Source organism: Saccopteryx leptura, chromosome 1 (genome assembly GCF_036850995.1).
Source record: "Saccopteryx leptura isolate mSacLep1 chromosome 1, mSacLep1_pri_phased_curated, whole genome shotgun sequence".
NCBI classification, from domain to species: Eukaryota; Metazoa; Chordata; class Mammalia; order Chiroptera; family Emballonuridae; genus Saccopteryx; species Saccopteryx leptura.
Window position 1 is genome coordinate 351,099,402 of NC_089503.1, and position 13,492 is coordinate 351,112,893.

The 13,492-nt window shown below is 43.6% G+C and overlaps 1 protein-coding gene across 2 annotated transcripts in view; it reads right to left on the reverse strand.

Moving 5' to 3' along the window:
* CD109 (CD109 molecule) overlaps window positions 1-13,492 on the reverse strand; it is a 135,846-nt gene that overhangs the window by 97,388 nt on the left and 24,966 nt on the right. For both annotated transcript variants that reach the window (XM_066359017.1, XM_066359018.1), the window contains exons 4-5: window positions 8,677-8,907; window positions 2,781-2,906 (exon numbers count right to left, since the gene is read on the reverse strand). In XM_066359017.1, coding sequence (XP_066215114.1) covers window positions 2,781-2,906; window positions 8,677-8,907 — 357 coding nt within the window. The remainder of the gene's footprint in view (window positions 1-2,780; window positions 2,907-8,676; window positions 8,908-13,492) is intronic.

The following is a 13,492-nucleotide window of genomic DNA, read 5'->3' on the forward strand; positions in this document are numbered from 1 at the left end:
TTATACTTTGGTTGCTCCGCTACCGCCCACCATGAAAGCTGGAATGCCCACTAGTGGACGGTAAGGACCAGGTTGACTACCACTGGTCTAAAGCATGGAGTTCAAGGACAAGGGTAGCATTTAACTGAAGATGAAGGCTAAAGTGGTGGGCAAGGGCCACATCTTGCAAATGTTTTTAATTTTTTTGGTACCTAAATTTCCTTATCCTTTTTTTTTTCCCTACCAAAGCCATATGATAGGTCAAGTCCACAAATAACTACATGAAAAGTCCTATAAATCTTCCCACCTACAAGCTCACATCTTCCACAAGTCTTTCTCCATTATTTTATCCTCCTCTCTCCTCCAGTACTTATTCTATTCACCACTCATTGAGCAAATTAATCGTCAGAGGCCACAACCCACCTGAGACTGCTCTGCCTGGTCATTATGCAAGGCGGTTTCTGAATGAACCAATAATGGACATCAGCCTTAGGGGACGCTCATCCTGCCATAAAGAAGCTTGCTTATCGGCCCTCTAAGGACAATAGTTATTTAGTTGGGCCAGTCCAGATTTGGACCAGAGAACACCTTAAAGGTTGGCAGATGTGTAAGAAGAAAATGAAGCAGACCACAGGAGACAGAGGGAGTAGCTGGTCCCAAAAACATCAACTCATCCTTACAATAAACACTCTTCATCCCAAGGTGGTCCCAGTGAGACTCCATCCTTGGAGGCGCCTGATGGACCTGGCTGACTCAGCACCTTGCCATTCTACTGCCTTCTGTTTTTCTGTCACTGTTCTGTCATTTAACATTTATCATACCATTCATCTCACCACAGCAATGTACAGTTCCTTATATTCATCACAGCATTATAAGCCCTCAGCGTAACTAGATGGAAGATGAAGCGATACATAGATGGGTGGGTGGATAGATGGATGGATGGATGGATGAACAAACAACTAATTCCTGAAGAATTTATTGTAAAATCAAAAAGTTGGAACTGAGAATAAAACCTAACTCCTTAAAACTCACAATATGCTTCCTAACCCTCAAACCCCGTCATTCTCCATATGCTCTTAACATCTCCCAAACCCCAGCCACGTGAGGCTCTGCCTCTACGCAAATCCTTCCCTCTCCTGAGTGCGATGAATGTCCACTCTTTCCTCCTTCTCTAGAAACTCAGTTGTCTGCTTCCCCCAGTGTCCATCGCCCCTGCTCCAGGCTTCCATGACTCCTGTACATGCCTCTACGCTTTCTCATCTCCTGCTTCCCCTTCTGGGGCACCTCTGCGTGCTCGTCAGCTTTGTTCAGATGTTCACAAACAACTGCCGACGAAGGTGGACTAGTTCTGCTTTTAGGATGTGGCTCCAGAAAATGTTAACCAAAGGAAAAAAATTTTTAATATTTTATTTATTAAGTACTTGGTACTTTTATCTTATCACACGTCTAATGTTGATGAGCGATTACTCCTAATACAGTGGTTCTCAATGGGGGGGGGGGGGAGGTATTTTCCCCAGGAGACTTTTGGCAAAGTTTGGAGACATTTTGGTTGTCACACCGTGGAGGGAGGAGAGAGCCACCACTGGCATCCAGTAGGCAAAGACCACAGACTCTGCTAAATGTCCTCTAATGCGCAGGACAGCACCCTCAGCAAAGATCTTTTGTCCAAAATGTCAATACTGGGAAGCCCTGTTCTAATAGGATTATTTTTTAAAGCTCTTATTCACAAATTTATTTTAATAAATTCCAAAGGAAAAAAAGTGAGAAAATATTCAATGAATCTTCAAATATCATGCCATGATGCACAGGAAAAATCCTGAGGCAAAGACAAAGACGGTGTTTAATGCCCCTGCCCTGTTAGATCTCAGGGGTGCAGAAGTTAGCAGCAAATAAGGGAAGCAGGTGGGAGAATTGGGGAGAATGAAGAATTGGGGAGCAGAAGATTGATGAAGCTGTTTAAAGTCACTGTGCTTTTTTAAGACAAAGATAAAAGTAGGAGTCATTACTCTGAGACATAAAATTTGCCAAATAATAGCTATGTATTCGTTACCTAGTTTTAAAATACTCAACGTATGCAATAAAGAAGTGAAATAAACATCACTTAATCAGTTTTATACTAAAATGTGAAATGTTTTAACCTTAAAACAGTGCATTATAGAAAAAGACAACAATGGGCCCTGGCCAGTTGGCTCAGCGGTAGAGCGTCAGCCTGACGTGCGGGGGACCCGGGTTCGATTCCCGGCCAGGGCACATAGGAGAAGTGCCCATTTGCATCTCCACCCCCCTCCCTCCTTCCTCTCTGTCTCTCTCTTCCCCTCCCGCAGCCAAGGCTCCATTGGAGCAAAGATGGCCCGGGCACTGGGGATGGCTCCTTGGCCTCTGCCCCAGGCGCTAGAGTGGCTCTGGTCGCGGCAGAGCGACGCCCCGGAGGGGCAGAGCATCGCCCCCTGGTGGGCAGAGCATTGCCCCTGGTGGGCGTGCCAGGTGGATCCCAGTCGGGCGTATGCGGGAGTCTGTCTGACTGTCTCTCCCCGTTTCCAGCTTCAGAAAAATACAAAAAAAAAAAAAAAAGAAAAAGACAACAATGATTAAAACTCTAAAGTATGTTATAAGGTAGGCTAACCCATTGAAAAAACAGTAAATCAATAATAAATCATTTAAATTGTCTAGATATTTATATTAATGTTTTTCTGTTCACTGAATAAATGACTGGATATATTTCCCCACCTGACCTATTTAAATCATGTTAACATTCTCCCTTTTAAAAATATAACTATATTTATATATATATATATACTCACGTTCACTTGAACTTCAATGGACCAGTCACCAAGGATTGGATGGGAAGATAACTGAAAAGTTTTGGAAACGACTCCAAGATCACTTTGTTCTGACAACCACTGTTGAATCAAATTTGACCTGGGGTCCTGCAATGAAAACCATACACGTTAACATATAAAAACTGCCTTTATACATATATATATTCTATCTAGTTATGAATGATCCTATCAGTACTCCCACGCACATCCAAAATATGGCACAGAGATAGTTTTTGGAAAAAATGTCAGCTCTATAATATTAAAGAAGACAAATCAAGATTTCTTCTTTGCTCATATTCTCCTAAGAATATCTTAATCCTGCTCTTTTAATTCCTGGCACCAGGTTTCCCTCTACATGAAACACTACAACATGCACGTCACCAAACTTGTTGTTGTTGTGGTTGTGGTTGTTAAAAGAAAACTCCACTACACAGATAACAGGCTCCATGTATTAAAGGCCCACTATGTGCCAGGCACTCTGCCTTAGCATTACAACTCATACACCACTCAGTCATTAAAATTCTCCCTCAGGCGAGAATTATCCTACAGTATACTTGAGAAAACTGATGCGAGCGGTTAGGTAAGCACTCAACTGTAAGCAGTTGGCGTGCTCCACTATTACAGCACCAACACGTGGTGGAATTCAGGAGTCAAACCCATGTATCTTTTAATTCAACAAGTTTATCACAGAGATGTTTAACTAAGGGGATGCATGAAAAACACTGTGCCTTTCTATACTCTCCCAGATAACAACCCCTCCAAGCACTATTCATCCTAGCCAACCCAGCAATCGTCCCAGATTCCTCTCACGTTCCCAACCCTGTCTCTTTACTGTCTCCCTATCTTGTCTGTTTTCCATCCTCCCACGCAGCCACCAGGTCCAGCTCCCAACTACTGCAAATAACCTCCATCCTCTAGCCTTGCCCTCCCATACGTCTCCCCCAGTGCGGACAGTGTTATCCTGAGACACAAGTCTGGCACTGGGGCAAAGTGGGTAAAGTGGTGGGTACGGTTCCTGGTATATAACAAGCGGTGAACAAACATGGGCTATGATCACTCTACCAGACCACTAAGTTACTCTAGTTTTATTCACCTACAGAATGAGGTCCATACTCCTTTGCAGAGTTTACAAGACTTAGTAATCTGACATTTCTAGGCTCATCTTCCTCCCAACAGGCAGGTTTGTCTGCATTTTAGCCCCAAAGCCCATGCATGTGGGCCTCTACAACTGCAGCGTGGAATAGCCTCCCTTCCTTGTCCAACTGGAGAAATAATCTTGTGTCTTGCCTTCTACATATGCCTCCAACAGATAGAAATGACCACCTCCTGGACAAAGATTTTATACCTCTAGAATACATATGACAGTTTAAAGTATTCACTAGTTATATCAAGGGGATTTTTTTGTTGTTGTTTATTTGTTCCCAAATAAACTCCTAAGACTGTGAACTCTTAAGAGCAGGGACCAAATATTTTGCCCTATTCCTATACTCTGTCCTTTGCCTAGAGGTACTGGGTTGGCCCAGTTATTAAAAGCAGGAAGAAATCTCTCACTCCACATGGGAGAGAATGTGTAAGTCGGGAGCAACCACAATGCTAAGAACTGAGCAGCCAGAAACTAACTGTTAAAACCAAAGACCAAAAGCAAGTAAGAATAAGCAGGTCAGCAGCCCTGGCAAACCCCTGGCACAGGCACTGACCCAGCAGCCGGCCCCACGGTGCCTGCCACAGCAGGAGGTGAGGGAGGCCTGGGAGTTCAGGAGAGTCATGCCCTATGAACGAAGGGAGTCCGCAGGGTTGGGAGTGAGTGACATAATCCCTCTTGTTTCCCAAGCCCGTCTTGGACCTAGGCCTCGCTGTCACCAACAGGAAGACACAGAGAACACAGACACACTGGAAGTCTTTACAGACACACCAGGATTTGAACAGGCCGTGCATGGTAGCATTACAGCAGACCATCATTTGCAAGCGGTCGTCTCCTACTGGGATGCACACAGCACAGCCATGTAAAATATGAGCAGTGCCCCTGTCACAGCCAGAACACCTGTGTGATGGAACACTACAAAAGCAGACCCCCTTGCCTTCTGTGTAACCTCTGGATGGCTCTGGACCTCCGTCTGCTGCCTCATCACACCACAGTGCCAGCTGCCTGGCCAGGCTATCCTGAGCAGTGAACTCCCTGGCTGAAAAACATGCCTACAAAGAGTATGTCTGTCGTTCCTGGGAGTCCTGGATTAGCACACAGTGTCTGTCCGGCACATACATTTAGACTACAATCACTTAAATAGGTGGCGCCCTCATCTGGCCAAGGATGAGGTTCTGGTTTAACCACTGTAGCTCCAGGCCAGACAGTCAGGGCACAATAAGGTTATATCCCCATGCCAACACCTGTTCCCACATAAGGTCATTCACCTGTACCAGGGGTAACAAATTCCTCAAGAAGGGCAAGGTAGAAGCCAGCTGTGCCAGCTGCCATCACAGTATTGGATGCACTTAATTCCATAGTATTGAGCCAGATTGTCTGGAAGAAGTCAAAATTAGGGCAGAATTGGACATGTTTTTTTCCCACTGCTTAAAGGCCTATGAAGCCCCTTTCTTTCCAGAAAAAAAATCAGTTACTAGGACAGGAAGAATGAATAAGACCCAATGAGAGGGAAGGGGAGGGAAGGGGGGGAAGGGGGAAGGGGGAAGGGGAAGGGGAAGGGGAAAGGAAGAAAGAAGGGAAGGGAAGGGAAGGGAAGGGAAGGGGAAAGGGGGAAGGGGGAAGGGGGAAGGGGGAAGGGAAGAAGGAAGGGAAGGGAAAGGAAGGGGAGGGGAGGGGAGGGGAGGGGAGAGGAGGGGAGGGAAGGGAAGGGAAGGGAAGGGAAGGGAAGGGAAGGGAAGGGAAGGGAAGGGAAGGGAAGGGAAGGGAAGGGAAGGGAAAGGAAGGGAAGGGAAGGGAAGGGAAGGGAAGGGGGGAGGGAGGGAGGGAGGGAGGAAGGAAAGAAAAGGGAAAAGAAAAGAAAAAGTCTGATCAGGCAGTGGTACAGAGCACAGACCTGTGATGCCGAGGACCCAGGTTTGAAACCCTGAGGTCGCTGGCTGGAGCCCAAAGGTTGTTGGCTTGAAGCCCAAGGTTGCTGGCTTGAGCCCAAAGTCACTGGCTTGAACCCAAAGTTGCTGGCTTGAGCAAGGGGTCACTGGCTTGGCTGGAGATCCCCGGTCAAAGCACAAATGAGAAAGCAATCAATGAACAACTAAAGTGCCACAACAGGTTGAAGCTTCTCATCTCTCTCCCTTCCTGCCTGTCTGTCTGTCTATCTCTCTCTAAAAAGAAAGAAAGAGAGAGAGAAGGAAGGAAGGAAGGGAGGGAGGGAGGGAGGGAAGGAAGGAAGGAAAACCACTGAACTCCCCTGAATATGTTGTGATGTTCAATATATATAGCTACTACACCCTACAGTCTTTCTTAGCTGGGCAAGATGGGTCCCAAAAAGTCAGCCTTGTAGCCATCACATGCAGTTCTATATGGCAGCCTGCAGGTGGTGCTATGTTACGGAAATAAAACTTTGTACAAGTCAGGGGCTCTTCCTAAAGTAAGTCCCATTTTTTCTGGGAAGTTTTGCCAGGAAACCAACTATTCCACACTAGAAGATATAGAAGGCATCGCCATCTGGTGAAGCCTGGCACAAATGACTATTTTTCAGATGGAGGAGTACAGTTTGGGCAGTCATATGAATGCTATGACCTGACCTCTGCAAGTTACCGGAAGGAAGCAGTAGACCTGAGTTTATATCCCAGCCTCACTGCCTGGCTGCAGAGCAGAGTATGGCCAACCCCTGTTCACTATTTCAAATACAATGCATTCCAGGTGGAATTTTAGTCTAAACTCCACTCCCCTGGCCAAGAGGGCCACATGTGGGCTAAGCCCGTAGGACCCCTCAGGCCCAGAGGTCACAAGAGGAAGGTCTCTCAGCATGCTTCTGGGAAAGCTGAATGCAGCAGGCTAAGTTCAAAATTTGAAAGAAGAGCACAAAGACCCCACAAATCAGAGGTTTCAAAGGCAGACACTAGAACAGAATAGAGAGGCAAAATGATAAAAATGCACAGCACGGCTGTCCAGAATCAGCAGGGTCAGTTCTAGGTTAACGCCTTCAAACGGCACTCACTCAGTGCAGGCTTTATGTACCTAAGGCAGAGGAAGCAAACTGGATGCACACAGCCAAAGATAAGCAGACACTTACTTCTAAATCTTCCATTTTACCCATAGTTTCTGGCCTACAGTAAATTCTCAGCATATGTGGATAAATGATAAAGGATGTTATAAATGGAGTCCAGAAAGCCCTGCTCAGAGGGTTATATGAACTTAGAAATGCTACTCACTACATCAACCCACTTTATAGACACTCCAATAAATAGCAGAGGCAGAAATGCACAGAGCCGCCAACTCTGCAGTAATCCTAGCTTAATTCAACAAATATGCAATGAGCACTATGCCAACCAATGTGGTATTTGCTACAAACACACCGTGGCTTGAAGTTATATGTACATGTGTTTGTTTGCCTGATTTTCGTTTGTTTGTTTGTTTAATTAATTAATCAATAACAAGGGAATTAAAAACAGGAAGGTACTGAACTAAAAGCCTGAATTTACCTCCCATTCTATGTTATTCATCAGAACACTGAGGGTAACCAATGTCCCGGACTAAGGTTTCCAGGACCAGAAAATTTCAGTTTAAAAATCAGGAGGGTCCCCGACAAACTGGAGTGAGCTGGCTGCCTTATTTCTATGGTGTGGTTTAATATCTAGCATTCTCCTCAGCTTAAGCAGAAACCATATCCGGGGGGATCTCAATTGTCTTCAACTTGGTTCTCACAGGAAAGTCTGCTAACCATGCTGCCTCCAGATCTTTGGAGCGTTCAAGCAGCAGAGGCCAAATAACTCCCTGCCAAAGGAGGTTCCCATAATAATAGCTAATGTTTAGTGAGCATGTACTATGTGCCAGGCACAGTTCTAAAATGCTTTACTTGAGTTATCTCACTTAATCCTCACAAAATGTTTCTGAGAGATTATTACATATTTTACAAATAAGGATAATGAGGCTCAGAGAGGTTAATTTCCTCAAGATCATGCAGCTAGATGTATTCTTAGAGCAGACAGTGATCCTTTTCAGATGTTACATCAGAGCACATCACGCCTCTCCTCAGAAGTCTCCAGTAAATTCTCATTTTACTCAGAATAAAATGTGAAGTCCATTAAATGGCTAACAAGACTGTAATGACCCCTCCTCCAAACCACCTATCTGTATCTCCTAAAATTTGTCTCCCCACTCCCTGGGCCCCAGCACACTGTCAGCTTGTGGTTCTCCCAATGTACCTACCAAGCTCCCACCCCTGGGCCTTTGCTTGTGCTGCCCTTTGTTTGTATTAGCTCATCCTTTTATTTCCTCTAGGTCTTTGCTCAAATAGGATTTCCTTCACAACTCTAATGGAAATAACAATTGTGTAATAACAATAAAATATATACATACCTATCTATCTGTGTATGTGTGTGTGTTTATTTACTGTCTGTCTCCCCACTGCCCACCAAAGTATGTATAAGCTCAATGTGAGCAGGGGCCTACCCTGTTGTGTTCACTGCCTTATTCAATACCTGAAACCGAAATTCAATAAATGGTTAACAAATGAATAAATCAATGAAAAAGCCAGGACTGAAGCCCAAGCAGAAGGACTTTGCAGCCTGAACTCTTAACTAAATGCTCTACCAGCTCCCTTCCTAGAGAGAGAATGCCACGTTAGGAGGGAAGCTTGTCCACGGTGAATTCTAAGATTACAAGCACAGAACTTCCCAGAGTGCTTCAGTAAGGTGGTTTGAACACTTTGCTTCATTTCTGCATAGCACTTACCTTGATTAGAATGTTTAAAGAGGTTCTGTAAGGTTTAAAATCTGCGAAGAGTGTAACAATACGAAACTTCACTTCTTGCTTTGGCTTGTACAGGGGTTTGTCTGTTTGAATGAAGACAGTCATTCTCTTGGTCTCAAATGTTAGGCGTGTACTATTAGAGAATAAAATCTCATCCTGTGTATGTCCAGTTACATGGAGTTCATAATCCCCAACTGCGCTGTTCAGAGGTAGCTAGGAAAAAAGGAGATCAGACACATCAAGGTCTCATTATCTTACCTCAAAAATGTTTTTAATTATAAGTAAAATAGAAAATGTAAATACACAGTATTACCAAAAACAACTGCAATGTTAAAAACAAAAAAGTAATTGCAATGTTGAAAGATGTGCCTCTCCTAGACACCAAAGTTAGACAATTTGCTTTCCTTTTTTTAACAACCTGTAGTTTGCTCTCCAATTAAATCACAGTGCTCCCGGCATGTGAAACGCACATTCCACAGCTCTCTCTCAACTGTAGTCACCTTGTCATTTCCTATTGCAAGCACAAGTTCTTCCTAACAGTCACTGTGGGTCAGACTGTCTAATGTCCTTCACCATTCTTTTCTGTGCCATGCCCTACCTGAGGCAGGCAGTCAGTGAAAGGCACACTTGCACAAGACCTAGGTTTTTGCTCTACTCGCTCAAGCCCTGTTCTAAAATGCACCCTTTCTGCACCTCGTGCCATACGTGTCACATCCTGGAAAAGGCTGCTACTTTTACTATTCCTAGTGACAGAACTCCCACCTTCCAGCAGGAACAGACCAGAAGCCATACTCAGCAGTTTGCATGTGCCGTGTATTTGACCTCACAACAATCCTTCAGGTGGGGACTCTTGCAAATACAATTCTGCAGACAAGGACACTGAGGCTTGGAGAAGTTAAGGAAGTTGTTCCAAGTCACCAGCTGAGATGCAAACCCAAGAGAGGCTATGCTACTCTTAACAGCCTTTCATGTGGTGGTTTCAAAATATGTCCAAATATTCTCTGGCCCTCCTCCCTTGAAAAGATAGAGCCTCATTCCCCAGATTCAGTGGGTCGCTTTTCAAGAATAGAAGGAGCCTGCATCATAAAAAGGATACTTTCTACCTAGTTCTCTCTTTCACTGATTCCTCACTGTGGTAGGAGTCGGACGCCATATGCTGATGACACTCAAGAAGCCTGTAGAGAAGCCCACACAAGGTGGGACTAAGGCCCCCACCAACCCCATCACCAACTCGCCAGCCAGGCGAACCACCCTACAGAGGGTCCCAGGCCCACTGAAGCCATCAGGTGACGGCAGCTCTGGCCGACATCTTGACTGCATCTTTGTGAGACCCCAAATCAGAACTGCCCACCCATGTGGTTCCCAAATTCCTGACCCACAGAAACTGTGAGAAGTAGTAATTATTGCTGCAGTACACCAGAGTCTGGGGATAACAGGTTACACAACAATAGATAACTAGTACATCTGGCTTTTAGTTCACTTTCAGATTAATAAACCTGAGGTTCTGAAATTACATTCTGAATCCTTTTCTGCAAATTAAGTTTTATCCACAGAAAGCTCAGAGGAGATTTTCCAGTAATAGGAGCCACCATAAAGCAAGGAATGTGGGTGAGAATACGAAGGAAATGTAACAAACCACCAATAAAATGGTCAGCAGAAAATACGTAGGAAGAAAAGTGCTGGTGTCTGCAATTGACTTGGATATGCATTTAAAAAATAAGATGAATGACTGGATGGAGAGAAAGGTAGATGGATAGTATGGTAGAGCAAATGTGATAAAATAGGAATAGATTCTAACTGGTGGGTAGAGGAGTGTTCACTGTGAAATTCCTTCAAGTTTTTTGTATATTAAAAAAGTTCATACTAGAATATTAGGGAAAAAAAATCAATCATATCACTTTTAAATGACGTCTAGTGTAGATTTTTGCTTTTCTTCAATAAAAAAATATATATATATATTTATTGAGCACCTTCTACCCCCAGGCTGTTCCACGTGCTTGGGATGCATCCTGATGAACCAAAGCCGTGTGCCCTGCTGGGACTAAGGGTCTAGACCAGGGGTCGGGAAACTGTTTAGCTGAGAGAGCCATGAACGCCACATATTTTAAAATGTAATTCCATGAGAGCCATACAACGACCCGTGTACATTACGCATTATCCAGTAAAAATTTGGTGTTGTCCCTGGAGGACAGCTATGATTGGCTCCAGCCACCCACAACCATGAACATGAGCGGTAGGAAATGAATGAATTGTAATACATGAGCATGTTTTATATTCTTAACGTTATTATTATTTTTATTAAAGATTTGTTAAAGCCATCAAAAGAGCCACATCTGGCTCACGAGCCATAGGTTCCCAACCCCTGATCTAGACTGAAACTTGCATTCTTATATTCTGTTTTCTTTAATAACATGTCTTTTTTTTTTTTTTTACAGAGACAGAGAGAGTCAGAGAGAGAGATAGACAGGGATAGACAGGAACGGAGAGATGAGAGGCATCAATCATTACTTCTTCATTGCATGTTGCAACACCTTAGTTGTTCATTGATTGCTTTCTCATATGTGCCTTGACCATGGGCCTTCAGCAGACTGAGTAACCCCTTGCTCAAGCCAGCGACCTTGGGTCCAAGCTTTTGCTCAAACCAGATGAGCCCATGCTCAAGCTGGCGACCTCAGGGTCTTGAACCTGGGTCCTCCGCATCCCAGTCTGACGCTCTATCCACTGCGCCACTGCCTGGACAGGCCCTCAGATTTTTTTTAAAGAAATTCCTTAATACTATAAACAGAAAAATATCATGCTAGGAATCAGCATATCATATTGCTTATATATAGAAAAGATTTATAAGAATTTGATGATTTTAAAAATACGATATTGGTGCTCACTTCGGCAGCACATATACTAAAAATATGATATTGGATGGGATTTCTCTTTATGATTTGGATAGAGTGGCACAGAGACTCCAGAACAGAGAAAGACACATACAAAATTCATGATGCAGAGGCCTGAAACTAAAAAGTCCCACTAGGCACGAGGAGGTCAGACAGAGAATTAGAATGAACACAGAACGTGTCTCCTAACATTTACTCTGTCTCCTCCCCACCCTCCTTCTGGGAGCTGATGCTGCCTCAGGAGGGGTGGTCTTATCTTTCTGCTGCTGTCAGTCACCCTAATTTTCTTTTTCAACAATCCCATTAGAAACCCCACTTCCCCATACATAAAACTTAGGTAATCTCAGATTCTCAAAGCCCAGGTGCGGATCCCAGTGCTGGGAAGTCAGGGATGAGAAGATGAACTTGGCGCATCAGTAGCCCGAGGGTGTCTCCATGAACGTGGCCATCACCACGCGGCTCGGGTGGCTTTGTGGATTGTGGATGGCACAACAGATCCTGAGCTGTAGGTTTAGAGCTTGCTCCTTCATTGCTAACAGTAGAAGGACATACTGAGAAGGACACTGAAGAAAATACACTGGATTTGAAACACTTTTTACGAAAGTTTCTCTCTGCATCAGATCTGGAATGAGCATAACCTGCTACCTGCTTCGCACTGTGGAGAGGACACCAGAAGGTAGTAAAGACTCCTAAATCTCTGTACATCAAATGCCTTCTGCCTTCTTGGGGCCACAGTTATAAAAAAAAGGGTTCCCAGAATTGGTAATAAATAGGTTCCTTCATAAAAACTTCGATATCTCTTACACAAGAACCAATTATTTACCCACAGAGATGTTGGACCCCTACATGGGGAGCTGAGGACACAGGGCTGGAGAAAGATGCTGTTCCCAGTACTGGAAACTGTCTGTCTGCAGTGCAAGAGCCTGGGAGTGTACACCATTGATACCAAATACCAATCAGCATCTGAATCAGGCATGCTAATAATGCTCAGTTATGCTAAGCCTGTTTTGTTTTTTTATAAATACACACTGGCCTGACCAGTGGTGGTACAGTGAATAAAGCATCAACTTGGAAAGCTGAGATCACCAGTTTGAAGCCCTAAGGTCACTGGCTTTGAGCATGGGCTCATAAGCATGAGGGGGTCGCTGGCTTGAGCAGGGAAATCGTCCACATGATCCCAAAGCTTGCCAAATTGAGCCCAAAGGTCATTGGCATGAAAAGTCCAAGGTCGCTGGCTTGCGCAAATGTACATTGTCAAGGCACATAGAGTGAAAGCAACTAGGAGTTGATGCTTCTCATCCTCTCTCCCCCTTCCTGTCTCTCACTCTCTCTCTCAAAAATACAAATAAAAGTAAAAGAAACATAATAAATAAATAAACACACACACTCTGAGTAAAGGCATGTTCAAAAAGGTCCTTCATGGACAATGAATGGATTTCTTATTTTAATCTGGACTGTCTAAAGCCATTTCTCCTTCTCTGAAATATCAGTTGTCTTATGGAAACAGACAGTATAATCATATTTCTCCTACTTTTTACTTCATTAAAAACAGCAGTCACTAAGAGCAATGGAAACTTCAAATAATTTTCAAAATAAAATTGAGAAATTTGAGATGATTATTTCTATTAAAAATATATTGGTAATTTTACTTAACGTAAACTTTAAAAACATTTTTAATTTTAAAAAATCATTCCCTCATTTTAAGTTGAATTTATTTACAAAGTGAATAAAAGAATTTTTTTTCTAGCATATTTTGTGAAAACATTGCATTAAGCACCAATTATGTTTTTATTTACACTTTTTAAAGGCTGTTAGTATATCAAAAATAGACACAATTATCAGATGTTAAAAGCATATTTATTTTAATGCATTCAGATATTCATATTCCACAGCAAGAAATTCACGAAGAT